Source organism: Leptinotarsa decemlineata, unplaced genomic scaffold (assembly GCF_025532065.1).
Source record: "Leptinotarsa decemlineata unplaced genomic scaffold, Ldec_3_MD MMD2_tig00000591_RagTag_RagTag, whole genome shotgun sequence".
Classification (NCBI taxonomy): domain Eukaryota; kingdom Metazoa; phylum Arthropoda; class Insecta; order Coleoptera; family Chrysomelidae; genus Leptinotarsa; species Leptinotarsa decemlineata.
The window spans coordinates 1262408-1286594 of record NW_027412552.1 but is presented as its reverse complement, the minus strand read 5'-3'; the positions used below and the strand labels follow the sequence as shown (position 1 = coordinate 1286594).

Genomic DNA, 24187 nt, shown 5'->3' with positions numbered 1-24187 from the left:
CCTAGTGTGTGTACTAGTAAACATGCACTGAGTGCAAAAATAATTGTACTAGTTTTCGAACATCCACGGTTAATATATATATTATTCGAAAATAAAAAACAAAAAAATTATTCTCAGATCCCTATATAACACAATGAAACATAAAATTTGCGTACAGTTACATTAGTTAATCAGTTGGAAACAATACCAATAAAACGCCACCACCTCCAATATATGTCATATTTCTTTCTTTTTTTAATTTTCATTAGCTATTTACACCAAAGAGTACACCAACTAACTGGTGTACACTTAGATTTAACACTATTCAGTCAAATTTAAAGGTGTTTTAAATGCCGCAGTGGAAAAATGATAGATGCGGAAGTGTAATGCGGGTTGCTCGAAATTTTTAAGTAGGTCGTTTGTTCAAATATGTCAAAAGGTTATGGATTGGATTATGAGGATTTAATAAATCGAACTGTGGATTAAAGAACGTAAGGAATATAACATCCAAGAAGTATGACTTAAAAAACATAAAATTTCGGAAACTGCTGCTAATCATATCAGTGCATAAATTCTAACCTATTCAATTTTCTAGAAAATGGCAAGTAATGTTCCAGATTTTAGTTACTGCTGTGAAATATGCGGCTTGGAAGGGCTCGCAGAGGACGAATTTAGGATACATACTCACACGGCTCACGTTGATGGCAATGCCGTATGCCCCTTCTGCGAGCTATCTGCTGTTTCCCCTGCTGAACTAATTCTCCATGTAAATCAAGCCCACTTGGACTTCCTGACACCCGAATCTGAACAAAATATCAGTTTTATTGATGAACCTAGTCCTAGGTGAGTTATCCTAAAACTAACTTTGTTCAGCTGTGCTTTGTAAAAGACCGGAAAAACCAATTCATTTGCTTATTTTTGTTGAATACAGAACTGGGATATATTTTATCATTCAGGATGTGTCGGTATATCCCAAAATCTATTTAAAAAAAAATGTGATACTTTTTTAGTATTGTACTTGATGTAAAATTGTTAATAGTGGAAAATACTTAGGTTCTGCTGTGCTTGGAAAAAAGTTGAGTTCTTTATGTCTTGGTTAGAAATACTTATTTGCTGCCATATTTTTATTATTATCTGCAAGTTTAAAGTGATCCTTCTTCAGAGTTGAAAGAAATAAATCACCACTATCACCCACCATAAAAAACGAATTTTAAATAAGTAAATCAGTTTACTTTACCAGTAATTTATTGGATCAATACAAAACAGTTCATACCATTATTAACAATTTGTACAAAAGTTCCTATAAATTTCATATCTTTCTAATGGTCTCTTGGTGAGGAGGAAAAAATAGTCTGTTGAAAGAGTTTTAAAATATCTCCCTAACCTGGAGTAACTTTTGATCTCTTGTACACTTTAAACAATTCAATGGAGTGGGAGGTTGAAAAGGGATTGAAATATTTTATGAAGGAAAATAGATTTTGAAAAATAAAAGTCGATCCGTTTGAGGATTTTTTGAAACATATTTCTATTATTACTGTACTGATTACAGAAATTATTTTTGAAAATGTTGCATGCAGTTGTAAATCAAAAACTAAGATGATGTTGTTTCACAGTATTTTTTGACACTCTACGTTCAAAAATTATTCTATATAATTTTTAGTGAATCCAATGGGATAAATGGTGAAAACAACCATTGGAACTTTCCGTCATACTCTAGCAATAACAGAAATAGCCCAGAAGAAGTCAAAAGTAATATTAATATTAACTTGAATCCAAAGGTAAAAACTAAGTGAAACATTTAATTAATTGAACTACATCGCTGATTTGTTTCAGATAAACGGAGGAGGGGAGCTCAGTCCAAGTAAATCCAGCCACGGACAAGGTTCGCCTCTGCGTTCCAATTTAGATTTGAAATTGAGAAGTTCAGCTTCTAGGCTTCAGTGCCCCATGTGCAATTATACTAGTCTCAGTCCCAATGAGCTGGAGGAACATGTTAACAGGTGCGAAAAGTTTCTCACTGAATCCATTTTTCAATAAATAATTATGAATTATAAATAATTAATAATTATTTTGAACAGTCTTAAGCGATACCTGTTGAGCAGAAGAAGAGATAATGCTGACATATTTTTATATACAAATCAATTAACGGTCTTATTACATGCCCATTACTTCTCAAGAGGATTCACTTGCATGTGGGTTTCCTTTCATCATACAAACTATGGAATGCACTCTCCTATTGATCGTTGACTTATACTATTACAAAAGAGGTGATTTCGTAAAAAAAATTGATCATAAATTTCCGCATTAAAATCTCTTGGCAATGAATAAAAGTCATTTATTTGTAGATGAAATCAGAGTTTTTTTATCAACCACTTTTCTGGGAATTTTCACCTTCTGCAATCTGTTGTATTATTTTTTGCTGTCATAAATTGATATTTCAATGTTTCAAATTTTGAATACTCTTACCCTTTATTTGAGGAGAATTAATACCACTATCCATGATAGTTATCATAGAATAAATTTTATTTTGAGCGTGTTTCGCTACACAGTAGCTTCATCAGTTACTGGTACCCTGGTTCATTAGATACTGGTATTGGTAACTGACGAACCAGGTTACCAGTAACTGACAAACCAGGCTACCAGTAACTAATGAATCAGAGTACCAGCAACTGATGAACCAGGCTGGCACCATGGTTCGTTAGTTACTGACGTACCAGGGTACCAGTAACTAACGAACCAGGCTACCAGTAACTGATGAACCAGGGTACCAGCAACTGATGAACCAGACTGACACCATGGTTCGTTAGTTACTGATGAACCAGCGTACCAGTAACTGATGAACCAGGCTACCAGTAACTAATGAACCTGGGTACCAACAACTGATGAACCAGGCTGGCACCATGGTTCGTTAGTTACTGATGAACGAGGCTACCAGTAACTAATGAACCAGGTTACCAGCAACTGATGAACCAGGCTGGCACCATGGCTCATTAGTTAATGACGAAACAGGGTACCAGTATCTGATGAACCAGGCTAGCAGTAACTGACGAACCAGGCTACCAGTAACTAATGAACCAGGGTACCAGCAACTGATGAACCAGGCTGGCACCATGGTTCGTTAGTTACTGATGAACGAGGCTACCAGTAACTGGTGAACCAGGCTACCAGTAACTAATGAACCTGGGTACCAGCAACTGATGAACCAGGCTTGCACCATGGTTCGTTAGTTACTGATGAACGAGGCTACCAGTAACTAATGAACCAGGGTACCAGCAACTGATGAACCAGGCTGGCACCATGGCTCGTTAGTTAATGACGAAACAGGGTACCAGTAACTGATGAACCAGGCTACCAGTAACTAATGAACCTGGGTACCAGCAACTGATGAACCAGGCTGGCACCATGGTTCGTTAGTTACTGATGAACGAGGCTACCAGTAACTAATGAACCAGAGTACCAGCAACTGATGAACCAGGCTGACACCATGGTTCGTTAGTTACTGACGAACCAGGGTACCAGTAACTGAGGAACTTGGTTACCAGTAACTGGTTCATTTACCGATAAACCAGTAAACATCATATGCCAGTTTGTTACTGGTATTCTGGTTCTTTAGTTACTGGTATTCTGTTGCCAATATGCTGGTTCATATGTTACTGGTAACCTGGTTCGTCAGTTACTGGTACAAGTATTACTGGTTATTGGTACGTGTATCACTGGTAACTGATAGTACCAGTAACTGATGAAACTACCGCATAGCAAAACGTGTTTTAAATAAAATATATTGTGTACATTTTATAATTATTGTCATGGATACATTTAAATGTTACCTTTTCTTCAATAGTTTCAGTGTATTTTTAGACTTCATGTAAGCTCTTCTGTTTTAACTAATCACATTAATACAAAACTAATTGCCAAGCTACCTTCATCCCGGGCATTCATTTTTTAATTTTTCAAAATTTTGTTCAAAATGAGGTCTTTGAAGATTATTTTTTCTATCTGAAAACTGTGACTTATCAATTTACTTTTTTAATAAACTTCTTCCGTTTTAGGAGCCATTTTGATTTGACGTCTCCGTCAGTTGGAAACATGACGAGCGAAGTTTATGTTTGCCCCTTATGCGTTGGGAGTTTCAAATCTGCACCAGATTTGGAATTGCATGTGAATATCGAACATCGCGATATACTGTCTCCAGCCAGCCCAGCGAGTCACACTTGTCCTGTGTGTGGAATTGTTCTAGAATATGACGTTAATGCAAGTATATTCTATTGTTCTCCTAATTCAATTCACTTCATTATTTTCTGAACGAATGCATGCATTAATTGTGACGGTATTATTGACATTCACTATTGAAATGATAAGGTATGCATACAGAATTCAAAGTCCGGTTTATTAGACAAGCAGTATGCTTTATTAGAAAACATTCAAATATGAGTGACAAGCAAAAATAGAAACTAGGGTACGTATTGAAGATCACCTTATAGAGAAAGCAGATAACAAATGTAGAGTATACTTTCCCCAAATTATGGAGTACCTCAAGGCAATGTGTTGGGGCTGTTTTTCACCAATTTGTATGCAAGAGGAATAAATAGGAAGGAAATATTGATGAAACCATCTGTATTTGATGAGATTCTTCTATTCCGACTCCTAATTTTGGTAAAATTTTGGATTGGCTGCACCCTCCGATTCTGAAGAAAAAATTGAATGCACTTTCATATTTTGACAGGTACATTACGAATCCGGAAAAAAAATCTGTGCTCTCTAGTCCCAAAGTTATCTAAAATGGCAACATTTCAGTCTTTTTTTGCAAAGTACACACCAGAAAAACATAAGTTTATTTCAGGACAAAACATAAGCACTACAGGAAAATCCTTAAGACGCTCTCAAAGCGGTTCCTGTGCAAAAGTAGCGATTTACATTGGATTTGAATCACTGCAGATTAAATCCATTTGGAAAAACATTCTCAGGAAGTTTATTCCACATAAACACAGTTATCCAGATGAAAGACTTCTTAAATACTGAAGTTCGAGGTGTACTGAGTTGAACCTCAAAACGATGAGCAGCAATACCGTGGCGTATTTCTAATGTGTACCGCTCTTGGTGGAATCAAATGTGCCAAGTCACTTGGAACACTTCCCGTGAAAATATCTATATAAGAGAGACAAATCTCCAACCTTTCTTCGACGTTCCAGACTATCAAGGTTGCAAGTGATGTCCGTGTCTTCAATCAGGCGGATGGCTCTTCTCTGGATGGAATTCGGCAGCTTCAGGGTATGCTTAGGGGCGGAGCTCCAAACATGGAAACAATACTCCAAAGAACGTCTGATCTGAGCTTTATAAAGCATCAAAAGTGGCTGAGGTTTGTACAGTTCTCTGGTTCTGAACAGTGTTCCAAGATTTTGAGAAGCAGCCTTTGCAGTTCCAGCGACATGATTGTGCCTAGACATATTGGTGACCGTTTTAACCCTCAACAAACTCATCGAAGCAGAAAGAGGAATTGTCTGTCCTGTTCGGAGACATTTATCTTTTTGGAGATAACCTTCACATTTCATTTCACATTCTTCGACATTTTTCAGTTTAATAACCAACATTTCCCCTATAAAAAACTTTATTAATTTGAAGAGCTGCTTTTTGGTGATGAATCTCTTCATTTTCCGCTTTTGAGGTTAACGTCATAGTTGGCAACACTGATTACTAACAACTGTTCAAATTCATATCAAGTGTTTTGTCTTCTTTGTTGAGATTATTAATTGTTTTGAAGCTATATTGAGTGAAAAATGGATTTAGGGAATAAATCAACATTGGCTGATATGCCACAAAATAAACACGTGTTTTAATCACACTTGTCGAAGTGTTAAAAATAAAGGTTTGGTGTTGGGAAAAAACTCTAGTAATATTCAACACTATTCATGATGATAATCAATCAATTTTCACAAACATTTTTATTTATAGACTCGTTTCGCTAACACCGTAGCTTCCTTGGTAGAAATGAATTTGTGTATGCATTGCAGAATGAATTTGGTAGTTTAAGAAAATGAATACTTTGAAATCAAATTTCTAAACATTCATCTCTCCCAACTACCTACACAGTAGGTTCTAGTAAATGCCTGCCGGGAAACAAATACTTCCTCGGCTAGTACCACGCTGGATATTGAACTATTGATAGTTCACTAGCCGAAAGTAATTTTTGAAAATTGTGGAAAATTCAAAAGTACGCGTCATGATTTTTTTTATAATTAATACATTAGAAAATTCTCAACCTAAAAATGTTCCACTCTTCGGCGCACGAAAGCATTTGAATGAAAAATTCGTGAATATATATTTTTTTCTGATAAACAATATCATATCATAAAATTGATCGATTAGAAAATCCTCATCTTTGTCGTTTCTGAGCACTCGTTTTTATTTATTCTGGCAACATTACTTAACGTTGAGCTGGGGAATCCCCGGTCAGAGATCTCTGGACTTCCCCTTAATAGAAAACCAATCAAAGTATCGCAGGCAGACACAGTAATGCTTCAAGTTCCTATGTTATAATTTTTCAAAAGTATTTGGTGTGATAATAAAACTGTTACATAACAGGTGTTAAATAAGTAAAAATTCAGATTTTGTTCTGAAGAAAAATAACACCCGTGTTTATTTTATTCGTCAAGAATAAGGTAAGAAGTATTTATTATACTTACACTCATATTTTTTATAGTTTTCTTTACAAAACATTACCTGATTGAAAATTGTGTCTATTATTTGTTTCATAATTTCAATTTGTTACGCTAGAATCCTTCGTTTTCTTTATAGTAATCTTTCTTTATTTCAGAAATAGGTTTCCCTAATATAATAATATTACTCGTAATATAATATATTACGCGTAATATTTTGTATTGAACATATATTACGTTAGTGAAATACTAAAGTAGGTAATACATAAAGTAATATTATCATGTATTATAATGATATAATTTTCATTCAAACGAATTACTCCACTTCTCATAAACTTATACTTGGAGAAAGAAATAAGTACACACAAATGTTATTAGGAATTATTTTTTTACAAGTTACCGATACAATATTGGTGCATTCTTCGTAATTTATCTATCATGTCAGGCTTAGGCAATAAGAGAGATAAAGGGAGAAAATGGGAATGTGGTTCAGCAAAAAAAATAATTAAAGTGAGAAAATAGCTGCAGTGTTGAAACTTTGATTGGGGTATTAATACGGTAACCTAGACATAATGTTTTTTTATTACTTTTAATTTGATTTTGTTGTTTTATGTTCCAAAAAAAGTACATAAGTAAAAGTTTTGGTAACTGTTTCCTAACAAAATATACCTTGCGCTACATTAAATTCAGTTCTTGCCCTGCTACTGGTTCAAAGCTATGCATCTAATGTATAACCTAGTATAAAACAATAAAAAATCCTGTACAATTATTGATTTCACGAGAGAAAGACTCTCTCACTTTGTGTAAATTTGAAATTCGTGATTGAGATTTTCATAAATTTTTGACGTCAAATTGGACACTCAAATCATACGAATTTCGAATAATTGTCGGTGACAGTTAACAACTGTTTTTTTTTACCGAAAAGATGATCTTCATAGAGTTCCTGTACTAATTTAATTTTGTACGGATGAAATTTATAGGCTTTTAATATCCGTATTATGGACGAACGGGAGACATCTGAGGCTGTAAAGTTGAAATAATTTCAAAAGCAACCAAACTGAATCAATGAACGTTTGCCTAAATTCTTTTTGTACACTTATCTGCTGTTGTTATTTGAACCAAAAAACGCACGAGAGAAATTGAGGAATGTAGTAGTGATAAAAATGCCGTTTTTTCCCCATTTTCATCAACACCAAAAATATCGAGTAAATGTTCTTGCTTTTTTTATAACTATTCAAGTAAACACAACAAATGAAATATCATTGGAAAGAGAATTTTGTGCCCTTTCAAATGATATATCACTCGACCCCACTTTCCATTTAAAATTTTAGGGTTGTTACTCACCCTCGCTAGGGGGTTGAAGGCACAGGTAGAAAAATACATCTAAAATGTGTCCCCCTCAAAAGCAAAATTGACCTGTCCGAACATTTTTGCGTTGAGTTACAAAAAAAGGAGGAAAGCAAGGTGCATACTTTTCGTTGGACCACTCGATATATTAACTCGATATACATTAAATCCTCAAATATCAATGTCTTCAAAAGGCGACTCAAGATATTTCTGTTGCAAAAAGAATACTACTCTGTGGATGAGTTTCTCCTTGAATCTCAATTTGATTGTAGCTTATTAACTTTTTTATGTATGTTTTATATTGACTTTTTTTATCTTTTTTATGTTTGACCTGTTGAATCAGCCAGTATTTTATGATGATATGTTTTTTCTTGTCTGATGTGATTGTGAAGGAAAACTGATTCAATAAATGTTTGATTGATGAGTATATCGTTATGACATCACTAATACGTCCGGTATTGTGGAAAATCACAAGCACTACAGGAAAGTCGTTAAGGCGCTCTAAGAGCGGTGCTTGTTCGCAATTTTATGGCCAAAAACAACACCGTAATTATGCCTCAGCCACCGTGTTTACCAGATTTGGCCCCCTGCGACTTTTTCCTGTTCCCCTCACATCGAAATACACAAGCACACCTAATTTTTTTTTCAAAATCGAAGCTGCCCCATCTAAAAATTTACCCCAATTTTTCTACAACATCTACTTGAAAATAAACTGGTTAGTGTTATCAAATTTAAGAACTGGTTCGTCATTTCATTTATAAACTTTCACTACATGGAGTCTTCTGTTGATTTTCATGAAATCAAGCTCTAATTATATCTTATAAAAAAATGCCTAAACTTTTTTTCAGAGTGAACGAGCTGCTCAACACGTTGAATCTCATTTTCCTGCTGGTTCGCCCCAGCCTGCCGAAAAGGCTGCGATTCGCGAAAGGGAACAGAGAGAATTCGAACTGCTGAGGGCGCAGTACGGCATGGATAACCAAGGCAACTTCAAAGAGCAGTCCGTAACCAACATGCAAAGGGCTGTTTACGCCGGAGAAATGAGTGTGGCCGATTACTACGAACGGACATTGGATTTGAGGGCCGCTGAAAGTTACGGAGTCGACGACGGAAGTTCAATCACGAGAAGTATTGTGAGTTGACTGTTTTTAGTGTTACGCTGAAGTTTCCAGCTCCCCGTGTTTCCGTTCTAGGTTCCCAGAGTGAGAGCGATGAGCAACAATGCCACTAACGTGGTTAGAACTCTGCTGTGTACTTGCGTCGATCACTACGCGTCTTCTTATGGCGACAGAGGTTGGGGTTGCGGGTACAGGAATACTCAGATGCTCATTTCTAGTTTGCTGACTCATACCGGTTACAACGAGAGGATTTATAAGCTGTGGCAAGGTCGAAAACCGCCGCGGAGTTCGGTTCCTAGTATATCCAGGATCCAGGGGGTTATCGAACAAGCGTGGGCGCAAGGATTCGATATTCAGGTTAGTAGGTTTGAAAGCTAGTGTGAGAACGAGATGTGGATGCATGATAACAAGACCAATGCTTTTGCATGTGAAATTTTTACACTTGCCACATATGCATTTGACTTTGACTCTTATATATACATATCTTTTATATCCTCCATTTTAACATGGTTTGTACCCATGCACTATTTATATTTTTATTTCAATTTCAAAAAGAAAGCTAAACTACGCGAGAAGTACAAGAAAACTGGTAATATGCAGTACAATTATGAATTCAAGAGCCTTAGACTTGTCATCAAAAACCAAATCAAAGCTGCGAAAAACTAAATTTGGAAAAGAATTGTCAGATGAACTTATAATTGAGAGTGGCATACCCCAGGGTAGTGTGTTAGGTCCATTGCTTTTTATTATTTACCTAAATTATATTAATCACATATCTGGATCACACTGTATAAATCATTTTGCAGATGATACATTAGTTTATTGTATACATGAAAATTTGGATCAGGCAATTGTTGAAATGAGCTTGAGCCATATTAATATTTTGTTTAAATTCTTGACCTTTATTTTAATGTTTTGGGTTGTTTTAGTTCTTAAGCCTGCTTTATCAATATATAAAAATTTTTATCATAGACTTCTACCATAGACTTTTTGAAGTGTGCTTGAGCCATGTTAATATCTTGTTGTTTTAATTCTTGACCTTCATTTAAATGTTTTTGGTTGTTTTAGTTCTTAAGTCTGCTTTGTCAATATATAAAAATTTTCATCATAGACTTCTACCATAGACTTTTTGAAGTGTGCTTGAGCCATATTAATATCTTGTTTTAATTCTTGACCTTCATTTTAATGTTTTTGGTTGTTTTAGTTTTTAAGCCTGCTTTGTCAATATATAAAAATTTTTATCATAGACTTCTATCATAGACTTTTTGAAGTGTGCTTTAGCCATGTTAATATTTTGTTTTAATTCTTGACCTTCATTTAAATGTTTTTGGTTGTTTTAGTTCTTAAGTCTGCTTTGTCAATATATACAATTTTTTATCATAGACTTCTACCATAGACTTTTTGAAGTGTGCTTGAACCATATTAATATCTTGTTTCAATTCTTGACTTTTATGTTAATGTTTCATATTGTTTTAGTTCTTAAGCCTGCTTTGTCAACAAAACCTAAACTTTTATGGCAATAAAGCATTCATGACTCTGATTCTCACTCTTCATAATATGGCTTCGTGTTCGAGAAAAAAATTGTTGCCACTTTGCATATCATAAAACACTTGCTTTGGAGACCAGCTGACAGTGACAATATTGTCATATCAGTGAAAGTCATAGTTGTCAATTGGCAATGATTCCATCATGAATAGTTTTACTAACGCTGAAATGCCTGACATGCACTTTATATATATATATATATATATATATATATGAGCGAATTTAAATGCTGAAGAAGCACGGAGAATTTACTAGGATAGATATATTAACATAGTTATTCCATGTGCTAAAACATTAACAACGCTACATGTAAGATTATGTGAAACTGGAAGTTTTAATAAAAATGCAGGTGGTGGAAGACCAGAAACTTCAACAACGCCTGGACTGGAAGAAACTACACTTGATGCCATACAAGAAGATATTTCAAATAGTACCAGAAAGATTGCAGTGCGGCTGGAAGTCAGCCCAAAAACCGTTTGAACTGTTCTAAAAAGAAACCTCCTATACCCATATCACATACAGCAGGTCCAAGCTCCACTGCCTCGGGATTCCCACCCTAAATTAATGTTTTGCAGGTGGTTGATTCATACGATGGCACACAATAATGATTTTTTTACCAAATATTTTATTTATGGACTTTTTCTCGAGATGCATGAACTTTCACAATGACCATTTTTGGGTGACGAAAATCCCCCACCTTATAAGAGAAAGTCATTTTCAGCAACAATTTCTGCTGAACATTTGGGTAGGAATGATTGGTGACTACCTAATTAGCCCATTTTTTCTACCAGCAAGATCAACAGGTGAATCCTATACGGACTTTTTGCGTGATCATTTACCCATTTTGTGAGAAGTGCCGGTACTTGTAAGAGACAACATGTGGTTCATGCACGACAGCTCATTTAGTGTTCTTTTTTGTCAGCATCACCTACCTTAATTGCTGGATTGGACGTGTAGGACCTCAAAATTAACCAGCTCACAGTCCTGATATGAATCCTCTAGGCTCTTGTATATAAAACTCCTATACTAGATGTGAATGACTTGAATAAGGAATACTCCAGGAATTTTTGGTGTCAGATAATCGATGACAAATCGATTGCAATTGTGTATTTTCTCAAAGGTCTTTTGGGTTTTATTTTATGTTGTGCGTGGATGATTTTTAGAAGTGTTTTTTTTTCTTCTCGAAAATGAAGCATGATATGAAGAAAACACAAATGACGAAAAAGTTGTATTTTTAGTTGCTTAATCTAAAAAAAATTAAAAACTACAACAAAATCAGTTGCTGTGGTGTCCACTGAGACGTCACTGGACCTAATAATTTCATTCTTGTTCTATGCAAGGCAAAGTGTTGAATATAAAAGTAATCAATGCCTAACTACAAAGCAATATCTCTATAAATCATTTACATGACATGAGATAAGTCCAATGGTAGTCATAACGATAAGATAAATATATTAGTTTGAATAGTCAGATATTTACACATAACAACATTAAGTAATTGATGGAGCATACAATATACAAATATAAGTCTAGAGTTGGATGCCAACTATTTACAAAACTTGTTGAAAATATAAAATAAAATGTACATATAAAACATATTAAAAGTGTTCAAAATGTGTCTATAGATCATTGGATGTAGTTCTAATATTTAACCCGATGTATTCAGTTAGTGAATAAAAGGAGTGATGAAGCAAAAAATTCTTTTTAGGTCGGATTTGAAATTTTTTTAATTTGTTACTAATTTTATGCATTCAGGAAGCAGGTTATAAAAGTAGCCTCCAGCATACAGGGAAGATTTTGTGTACCATGTTTTGTTGAAATGATTTAGGTGTATGTTGTTTTTATATCTAGTATCGTGCTCGTGAAGATCGCTATTTTTTGTGAAGGTAAACACACGGGAACGTTATAATATTTTCCTGTTTGAAAGTATTTATACAAGATTCGTTGTAATCCATGCTGAAAACGAGTTTTAAATCAATAAATTGATGGATGTAGCCGTTACTACGTGGTAGGAGATCATGATGAAAAGAGAAATGAAAATTTCTATGTTTTTTACAACTTTTATTGCAGTTTCGTCCTATATGGACATTTTCAAAGTTGAACAATAAATTAACAATGATTCATTACATTCGCTAATATGTTCGCGAATGTATAACAGACTGTACTAAGAACTCATTCTATCATAGCTACCCAACTCGATATGCAGAGGAGTTGAGCATTCCTAAACATAAAACTATAAAATTCGAACATTCTCCCAAATATATGGGAATAAAATTATTCAATCGGTTACCAGACCATTTCAAACAGATGAACACTGTAGCATTTAAAAAAGCAGTTGAAACATTGCTTCTTTCTAAGGCCTACTATAGTATTGGCGAATTTCTCTCGGACCATCTCGACTGAATGGGTTCATGCGGCTTTGGCATGACATATTCAATTTTTTTAACTACAATTGTTTTAATTTTTGTAATTCTGACTTTTGTTGTATACATTTTTATTGTATTATTTTTATCTACTGATCTACAATTTTATCGTTTGATGTGATTTTTATGTGCCTAATACTGACCTATCCTATACGTTTGTCAACGTCTTTGAGGATGAATAAATATTATTATTATTATTATTATATACCATTCAGGTACTTGATTGAGTACCTGAATTTACAGTTCACAATGCGGATGTGCCAATTTAAAAACCGGAGAGTAAATTAAATCGATTTGATCATTTAACAGGTTGCACCCGCAATGTTTATGCTTGTGAATTTCCAAGGATCCTAAATAATGGAGTTTACAACCCTTCCTTGCATAGTGCAGAATTTTCGTATCGCTTAGATTCGGAAACTTGTGGTTGCATGCCAAAGAATGATTTGAAAACGTAGAATCATTTTTTCCTAGTTTGAAAGACTTCTCATGTACAGCATACCGTTTTTGGAAATTTCGTCCGCATTGTCCCGCATAAACACTATTACACTCCGGACATTTAAGCTTATAAACTCCAGATTTTTCAAAGTCGTTTTTGTAAAATGAACACTCGTGATATTTCAGTTGACCTACTCATGTGATGATATTACAGCTGATTGCTGTGTAGACAAGAGCGTAATACATGTTAATCAAGTGGTTTATGTGAAAGTTCAATTTGAGACTAGTGAAAGCATAATACAGTTTATTCAGTTTTTTACATATGTTATCAATTTGGTTGTTGAAGGTTAATTTGTAATCCAGCTTCATACAAAGGATGCGTGTTTTTGAGGACTACTGAATTGGATAAGGACCATGTTTTCCATATTATTAATGAGATGATTTGTCTCACACCATTGAGTGAAGTTCTTCACTACTATTTGTATATCATTCATCTTGTCAAATGTATCCTTAGCAGTTAATATAATTGTTGAATCATCTGCATAAATGAAGACACTATTAACATCATTCAATTTATTTCCAGGGATCTGAACAGTTAGGCTGCAGGCTAGTCAATACGAGAAAATGGATAGGGCCACAGAAGTGGTGACTCTCTTCTCGTATCTTCGAGTTAAGTGTCAGCTCATTGATTTTCACAAACCGACCGGACCTTCTGGAACTCACCCCGAATTGTTCAACTGGGTGTTGAAATATTTCGAAAATTCGGTGGGAGGCGAATTTACCCCGCCATTATATTTGCAACATCAAGGTAATAGAAAAAGTGTGCTATATTGATATGATACTGACCAATACTTGCACGAAAAGCATTTTTTTCCAAAACAAAAACACCACAAGAAATACAATCCAATATAGTGTACAAATTGAACTGTGGAAGCTGTCACAAATGCTATGTTGGTCAAACCGGACGGTATATTACAACACGAGTTTCAGAACACATGCACTGTGAACTAGCAATTTCATTTCATTTCAAAAGAATGTATTCAATCATCCGTTGCAGGTCATAGTCGAACCATAATGGGTATAGAAGTCCACAGAGATGGTAGTTTGATCCTGTTGGTTCTCGACCCGAGTCATTCTCCTCAGCAAATGGCTCAGTTTGGAGACACGACTAGCACGAACGCAGCTCTGAGACTTCTCAGGAAGAGCGAGTCTGCAATGAAAGCAAGGCAGTATCAAATAGTCGCTGTTGTGGGAACCATAGATAGCGAGCAACAATATCAAGTGAGTTCAATCCAGTTGATTTTCAGATGGATGTTGTTGCAGTCAATGAAATCTGTATCTTGTTTTAATGAGAATTACAAAACCATTTTTTTGCATTCCGTCTTTTGTGTACTACACATTTGACATCAGACGATACATATTACGAATTTCTTGTCCTTACTCAAAGAGGAAAATTGGTTCAAAATTTATCAGTCAAGTGAAAATGCTAATGTTAAATTTGAAAAATCCTCAGAAACCTTCAGGCACTATTTTAAAATCGCTTTTCCTTTGAGACGAAAAAATGAAACAATTAAACAAAACCGCAAACCCTGGTTAACTAAAGGCTTAATGATATCGGGACAAAAATTGAAGGATCTGTATTTTCTCACATTAAATGGTAGTAATGATATGAAAAATTACTACATCAATAAAAAAAGTTATATTGAAAATGACTATAGTCCGTTCATAATTTGTCGATAGCACAAAATGAGGGCCCAAGTCATAAAACGGTCGTAAAACTCGTAAAATCATAGGCGGAGGTTCCTGAGGTGTTTATTCATTAAATATAAAGCTTCAGTTTATATTCGAAACTTGCCTTGAAAGGGTGAAGTTGTTACGAACGAAAATAATTTTTGGTTTAGTACATTTTTTAATCGCATTTAATTTACGGCTCGTTGGTGTTTCGGCGTCTACGGCAGTAATTAACGTCTCTAATATTTATTTTGCGAATTTTGTGCAGTGCGTGAGTAACTTTTTTTCATATTCCTACAAACATATACGTACCTTTCGTTCCTGCTTGTTTTGTTTGATTGCTTGCGATGGCTTCGTCATCATCATCAACATCATCAAGTTTTACACCGGTACTGTTGCGTACAGTCAGTAAGTCTGTCTATTCACCAAGAGAGAAGACTATTGTTTTGAACGTTCATGATGCTCTGGTTTCTCAGAATCCCACAAACACTGTTCAGAACATAATCAAGAGTTGTGCCAACATGACGGGCGTAGGGGAGTCAACAATATATAGGTTCCTATCAGAAAGAAAAAAAAAAGGTATAGCTAACCCAAATACAAACGAATACTTAAAGAGGGGGAGAAAACCTATTGAAATTGATGAATTTGCCAAAAATGGTATTCGAAGGAAAATTCACGAATTTTTTTACAAAAAAGAAATACCCAACTCAAACAAAATTTTACAAGAAGTTAGAAACGACCCGGATTTGCCTCATGTCGGACGAACCAAATTGTGGCAAGTTTTAAAAGAATTAAATTTCCGGTGGGAGAAATCAGACCGAAAATCACTTTTGATTGACCGGGAAGAGATAATATGTTGGAGAAGAAAGTATCTAAGATCTATACGAAAATTTCGGGCTGAAGGAAGGCCAATTTAGTATCAGGACGAAACGTGGGTAAATGCAGGTCATACTCTCACAAAAATTTGGACAGATAAAAATATATCAAGTTCCAGGCAAGCCTTTATGGAAGGTTGGTCTACTGGTATTTCCCCACCCTCTGGTAAAGGCAGTAGATTAATAGTTTCTCACATTGACAGTGAAAAAGGATTTGCTAAGCATGGTTTGTTGGAATTTGAATCCAAAAGCACAAAAGACTATCACGAGGAGATGACAGCTGATGTTTTTGAAGAGTATTTTGAGCAGATGATTGAACATATACCACCAAACTCAATTATAGTATTAGATAATGCACCTTATCATTCACGACTAGTTGAAAGACTTCCAACGACTGCGTGGAAGAAACAGGATATCATTGACTGGCTGCGGAATAAGTCCCTGCCTTACGAAGATGGAATGGTTAAAGCAGAACTTTTAAAAATTGCCCGGCAACACAAATTTAAGTTCAAGAAATACGTAGTTGACAAAATGGCGGAAAGACGAAACATCACAGTCCTTAGACTTCCACCCTACCACTGCGAATTAAATCCAATTGAACTCATTTGGGCACAAATGAAAAGCTATGTGGCTAGAAAAAATACGTCATATAAAATACAAGCTGTACGTGAATTGTTACATGAGTTGAAAGACAACATATTACAGAACAAAATTGGCGAGATGCAGTAAGACATGCAATAGAAGAAGAACAAAAAATGTGGGATCTTGACAATATAATTGATGCGACTGTAGAGACACAACCGCTAATTATTAACCTGCAAGACGACTCGGATTCCGAAGAAGATCCTGTTTATTTTGAATTTGAATAGTTTTGTAAGTAATCGTAGTTTATATCATTTAAAAATAGGTATTAATTAAATAAATGTATCTTTTACAAATTGCAAGTAACTTATTATTTTTGAATAAAACAAAGAAATTTTTTAAAAATAAAAATACAGTTTACAGTACCTACAGTTTAAGAATATTAATATATTTATTTATTTAAAGTAACTAATGTTTTAATCATATACTCTACGACACTGGTCACTCATTTCCACTCAAAATACCTACATAATCGGATTAAAAGTTTTATAGCTGTATTGTAAACATCTTAAACTGCCAGTTTTAGTTTGGTTTTTGTTATTATATCATATTAGCTGTCCTCTCTGTATTTCAGTTCTCTAATGAGGGTCAAACTTGCAGTGAGCTATCAACAAATTATGAACGGACTATAAATGAGGCAAAAAGCTTTACAACTCCAATTTATTAGCGAACGCTAAAAATAAATCTGTCACTGCTTGGAATATTCTGACATCTAATAATGATAAAATAAAGCAAAAAATATATAAAAAACAATACTTATTGTACAGAATAACCTCGTCACTGAACCTGCAGAGGTATCTGACTGTTTCATCAACTACTTTAATGACATTCCAAATATTCTTTTGCAGAAATAACTCTTAAATACATCAATGCTCATTCCCTCTACTATGATATACTAGACATTGTCATTAACCTAAGCCACTCAAATTCCACCGGTGATGACGGAATGAGTACGAAAATACTGAAAAAATGCAGGGGGGGATTTTTCCTGAGTGCCGGAAGATTTCAAAAATTGTGCCAATTCATAAGAAGGGAAATGACACTGACATACAAAATTTCAGACCAATTTCCCTCATTAGCCCATTCTCAAAAGTATATGAAAAATATGTTTCAAGCATATTAATAACTTTTTTTAATAAATGAGGTCTATTTAATGGGATTGTCCACAAGTCAAGCGATTACACAGTTCCTCAACAATGTGTTCAGGGAGTTGGATGAAGGTAAAAAGACGCTAGGGATTTTCATAGACTTGAGTAAGGCATTTGATCTGGTAGATCACAAAACTCTCCTAACAAAGCTTGAAATGTATGGAATCAGGGAAATAACCCACCAATGGTTTGTAAGTTACTTAGAGGGTAGATACTACCATGTAGAGGTTAGCAGAAATAAATCAGAATCTAAAAATTGTTCCCTTGGGGTTCCTCAGGGTTCTATATTAGGTCCACTCTTATATATAATATATGTAAATGATGCTGATGACACATCTTTATTGATAACTCAGGAAAATATTAAAGCCACAGTTAATAAAGCATCTGATTAAATAAAAATAACCCAAAAGTGGTTCTCAGACAATGGTCTCTTGTTAAATGAAAGAAAAACTGTGCTTTTACGTTGTAATCGTTCAAGAAATACTCCAGATCACAGTTTACTAGTAACGTCAATTAATGGATTTGTAAAAAGATATCGTCAATATCTTATTGTATTCAACAACTACGCTGGAATGTAAATAGATCACTCTTATTAATGTACTACCAACATTTCCTATGGTATTATAGCTTGGGGAGCATCTAGTGATTGTTTGAGAATACTCAAAATTCAAAAAAGAACCATAAAGTATATAGCAGGAGTTACTAGAAGGACAAGTTGCAAACTCATCTTCCCAATCCTCAGAATATTGACTGTTACAAGTATACAGGGCTTTTCAAGATGAACTATTTAACGGATCAACCTGAAAATTTCACAGTATGCATAAGTCAATATGACCTACACGCCTAAAATATTTCAAACGAAGCGGCGTTGTCGCTTGTACTATAAAGTAGCGGCTTCTTTGATTTTTCAAATGGAACACCCCGTATATAATATCATATTATGATTCATTATCACTTTGTCAACAAATCATATACTATTTTCCTATACCTATCTATTACCGTTTAGAAGATATAAATTAATTTCGATATTTTTTTTACCAAACATGAACTTTTATAAATGCTGATAATCTTGAACTCTCTTGCACTAAAACGATCAAATTTGAAATGGAGTGGAGTGATACTATGTGGATCTTCACTCCGAGTTATATTTTCATTTGCCTCATACAGGGTCTTCAAAAAATGCAGATACTTTGATTTCATGAAAAAATTAGTGGAACTCAATTTTTTTTAAATGGAACACCCTGTATATTTCAACATTCTTGAGCTCTACATCCAATTTTAGATTAACTTTGTTCAGATAATACTATTTCTATTTTGAACCGTTTTCGAGATAAACAGTTTCAAACGGAAACTGACGTGGTTTTCTTGCTCGTTTTTTTGAATTCATCACTTATTTTGGATATTCAACATTTTTTTATACTTAGTAATATTTCTTTTTGATCCAGTTTTTTAACTGTCTCAGATCAGTCAATTCGAAATTGGTATGTACCTACCTTAGAAAAAGTTAAAATTTGTATACATTGAGGTATTGGTCTCTAACGTACAACAGTACGCATTAATATTTTTAATAGTGTGCTTTGGAAAAATAAATAAACCAATTATTTAACGTCAGACTTCCGTTGGTGGTTTTGACTGATTGTGATAGCTACCAATTATAATAGAATAATGTCAAGATTAGGTTACAGTAATGAAGATTTCTTGAATTTATTAATAATTTATGGTGAGTGCAATAGAATTGCAAGTAGAACATGCCGAGTATTTCATGAAAGATATCCACAACTTCCGAAGCCAAATAATAATGTGATAAATCGACTACTAAAAAACTGTAGGTTGAATGGAACCTTCCGTCCAAAAATCATTCGTAAGAAGACTAAAGTGGATGATGATGACAATGGTATAACAGTTTTGGGATACTTTCATGCATTTCCAAATGCTTCACTGCACGAGGCTGAAAGGGAGATAGGTATACCCTACGTGACAATTTGTCGAATTCTTAATAAGCATAAATGGCATCCCTATAAGTTCTACTGTGTCCAACATTTGAAAGAGACTGCTTTACTTCGTAGAGTGGAATTCTTTGAATGGTTACTTGTCAAAACTCAAGAGGGTGAACATTTCCTTGACAATATCATATGGACAGATGAGGCCAAGTTCACAAATAGACACAACAGTCATTATTGGGCGCCAGAAAATCCCCGCCAAAGGGGTTTTCAAGAAAGATGGCAATTCAATGTATTTTGTGCCATAAAGAATGAGTCAATTTTTTATATCGAGTTTTATGATGATAATTTGAAGGCATCAAAATATGAAGATTTACTGAGGAATGGAATTCAAGTGATTTTAAATAATAGACCAGGAAGAGAACGAGTATGGTACCAAATGGATGGTGCTCCACCCCATAATTCTCATTCAGTCAGCGAAGCTTTAACCTAAATCTTCGAAGACAGATGGATTGGTAATAATGGACCTTTTCGTTGGCCTCCTAGAACACCAGATGGCAATCCATTAGATTATTTCGTGTGGGGTTTCATTAAAAATATGGTTTACTCTACTCCAATAACAACAATGGAAGATATGAAATCGAGAGTTACAACTGCTTTCAAAAGTTTGACTCCAGACTTGATCAGAAGCGCTACACATAACAATCTTTTGAAGAGATTACATGTTTGTTTAAGTAGAGGTGGAGATGTGTTTGAACATATTCTGAATTACACTGACGATTAAATTAACTCATTAATTTATGGGTTTATTATTTTCAGTTCGTGTTTCAGCGTTAATAAAACTATTGTTTGAAGAAAAGTTTCATTCAATGGTTGAGGAGTATTTTAATAATTATCTTTTCATTGTATTATCTGTGACTAATTGAGAAACATCAAACGAAATATGTTTTACAAAAATGAATGATGAACAAGGAAACCATGTCAATTTCCATTTGAAACAGTTTATCTCGAAAACGGTTCAAAATAGAAATAGTATTATCTGAATAAAATTAATCTAAAATTGGATGTAGAGCTTAAAAATGTTGAAATATACAGGGTGTTCCCTTTGAAAAAATTGAGTTCCACTTATTTTTTCATGAGATCAAAGTATCTGCATTTTTTGAAGACCCTGTATGAGGCAAATGAAAATATGACTCGGAGTGAAGATCCTCATAGTATCACTCCACTCCATTTCAAATTTGATCGTTTTAGTGCAAGAGAGTTCAAGATTATCAGCATTTATAAAAGTTCATGTTTGGAAAAAAAAATATCGAAATTAATTTATATCTTCTAAACGGTAATAGATAGGTATAGGGAAATAGTATACGAATTTGTTGACAAAGTGATAATGAATCATAATATGATATTATATACGGGTTGTTCCATTTGAAAAATCAAAGAAGCCGCTACTTTATAGTAGAAGCGACAACGCCGCTTCGTCTGAAATATTTTAGGCGTGTAGGTCATATTCACTTATGCATACTGTGGAATTTTCAGGTTGATCCGTTGAATAGTTTGCCAGAAACGGCTAATTAACGCTCATCATGAAAATCCCTGTATACATTTATAAGATATTGAAATATGTAAAATCACACATAACCAGTTTTTCTACTCTTGATGGTAATAAGAATTATAATACTAGAAATTCCCTACAGTTGGAAGTGCCAACACACAGATTAGTTGTATCTGAATCATGTCCCAGGCTTATGGCCATTAAATTGTACAATAAACTTCCAAGTACAATAAAAAATCTGGCTCTGAAACAGTATAACTATCAAATTAAAGAGTTACACCTGTATAAATCATATTATTCTCTCAAAGAATATATGGATGATAACTTATGATACTGAACATGTGTAACATTTTAGGAAGATATTAATAACAATGCTGTTACATAAATAACAGATTATTTTTGGTTGTACATGTACATGTCCAACATTTTAGGCCGATTTTAATAACGATGCTGTTGCATAAATAGCGGATTATTTCAGGTTTTGACTATTATATATTATATTATCTATGTAAATTTTATATTGTGCCTCTAAGTGCACGGAATTTGTATTTGCACATGTTTTGACATACTCAATAATAATAATAATGAGAGCATTTATTAATATAGGAATCCTAATATACATAATACTGTTATAACAATCACATTTTGAAAATACAACAAAAAGTATAACAAGAATAATAAAAATAAATAAAATCAGAGGATGGAGTGTACAACTCCCGATAGACCAATGAACTGAAAAGCTGATATAAATGTGGAAGAAACTCAAACATATTTTAGATTATCTTTAGATTATCCAACTGAATAAATATTATTATTTTTATTATTATCAATTAGGATGGAATTAAGTGCTCAAAAACACTAGAAATGTTGACAGTGGCATACGGTGATTGTATTTTCAATGCTGATCTGGGTTGTTACTGAACACAATTTGATTACCTTCATTCAGATAATTTTACCATAATTTGTTTAGAGTTCTGTGCTTTTGTCTTGTTTGATTCATTTTAATTGTAATTTGTATGTTACTTTAAATGTATTTTACCACATACTTGACATCTGTAAAAATAAACATATTTCTATATCTTTTTCTTTTTGTTTCAGCAAAGCAAAATCCTCCGCGGCCTCCGAATCCCCCAAGATCGGTGAGGGCGGTACCGGACGCCTAGGAAATTAAAATCGAGTATAGTTTATTCAAGTTTTATTCACCTAATTCACCACCTTTGTGCTGGTCATGATACCTCAACGTACACACGAAAACATTTGAAAAGAGTCGAGCGTGCGGCGCGGCGCCCTACAGTCAATCGATTGTGTCCTAACGCTTCACTCCAAGTTGCTCGTTCGTTACGTCCTCGCCTGAAAGTAAACCGCAGAATACGAGTAGCTGGTTGAATCTGCTTAGCATTAGCCCGATTACGCTTCCCACGTTTGAGAGTTCGGGGACGAATATATTCAAAAGAGAAGTACTTTGTACTAGTTGTTTTAATTTATTGAATAAATCATTTAAATCTCTGTGTTAGGTTTTTCATCTCTTTTCCATATCAACAATGAAGTGCTCGACAGTGCTCTCGGTCGTTGCTTGAATTATCTAAGTTGAAACTGTTGAAATTAGACATAAATTTATGTTTTTTGTTGTGTGATGTTTGCTAAACTTATCTACATTCAGTGGACCATTAAATTTTCTTGTTCAATTGGTTTACTGTGTAGAAAAAGCTATGAAATCCTATAAAAAAATGTCAGCTGATAAGGGTAAAACCCTTATAGTGAAAATCATAGAATAAACTCTATTGATTAGTTTTTTTTTTCAACTGATATAGTTATTAACGTTACAAGGTCGACGTGTAACAAATAATGGATGAGGTTGAATCTGTTATTGGCGTATCGGCCGTGTGTCGTTCAAGACTTTTCGTAATCCTCCTGAAAGTTTACATTTTGATTCCGAGGCAAGAACAAACCACGTACCTCGTAATTCTACAGAAAGAGAGAGAGAGAATACGTTTATTGTCCTAAGAAAAAGTTCTTGTTGACAAACGATTATAAACTATGTCAAAGTAGTATAAAAGTAATTCCTAAAAGCCCATTTATATAAAATAGGGTGTCAAACTCATTTTTACGAAACAAAATAAATGCCATGCAATTTAAGATTCAAAAAATTTCCTTAAAAAAATGCTATATTATAGTGACATACAGTACTAAACTATAATTCATAAAAACATCTAAACTATAGTAGGCTTTATCAATCAGAATGTCACTTAATTTTTTCCTGAATAACTGAAACTGAAAGAATAACTCTTCAGGTATATGGGAATTTTGTTGTACATCTTCATTCCATTGTATATCAATGAGTCCTTCACCATTGTTGTTGTAGGCAGGGGAAGTCCGATCAAGTTAGCTTGATGTGTATTATAGTGTGGCTCGTTTATATCATGAGGAGCAGATATATTTTTATCAATCAGACTTACTGTTTCAAGAATGAATAGAGATATTATTGTCAGAATTCGTTGTTCAATGAATAATGGTTTGCAGTGATCTTGGAACTTTGCTCTGCACACATACCGGACAGCTCGCTTCTCTAAAACGAAAACAGTCTATAGCATGCTTTTGCTGCATACTCCCATCTTATATGTGCATCCACAAAGGCAAAGTACACAGATCTTGCAAAGGTTCTACCCAGTTCCTTCGAAACTGACTTCACTACAAAGCAGCCAGATGCAAGTTTTTTATTCAACTTGATAATATGATCCTCAAATTCAAGCTTATTATCAAAGTGAAGTCCTAAGAATTTGGAGGGCAATTTCATCTCGA

General features: G+C 34.2%; 1 protein-coding gene across 1 annotated transcript; it reads left to right on the top strand.

Annotated features, from left to right (window-relative positions):
• Positions 1-301: 301 nt before the first annotated feature.
• Positions 302-22894, top strand: LOC111505054 (zinc finger-containing ubiquitin peptidase 1). Its single transcript, XM_023159801.2, is given in 11 exon segments — positions 302-470; positions 575-822; positions 1640-1757; positions 1813-1979; positions 4029-4230; positions 8828-9112; positions 9173-9454; positions 14084-14135; positions 14138-14308; positions 14558-14781; positions 22487-22894. Coding segments are annotated over 10 exon segments (1791 nt in total). The 5' UTR covers positions 302-470; positions 575-577; the 3' UTR covers positions 22532-22894.
• The last annotated feature ends 1293 nt before the right edge of the window (positions 22895-24187 follow it).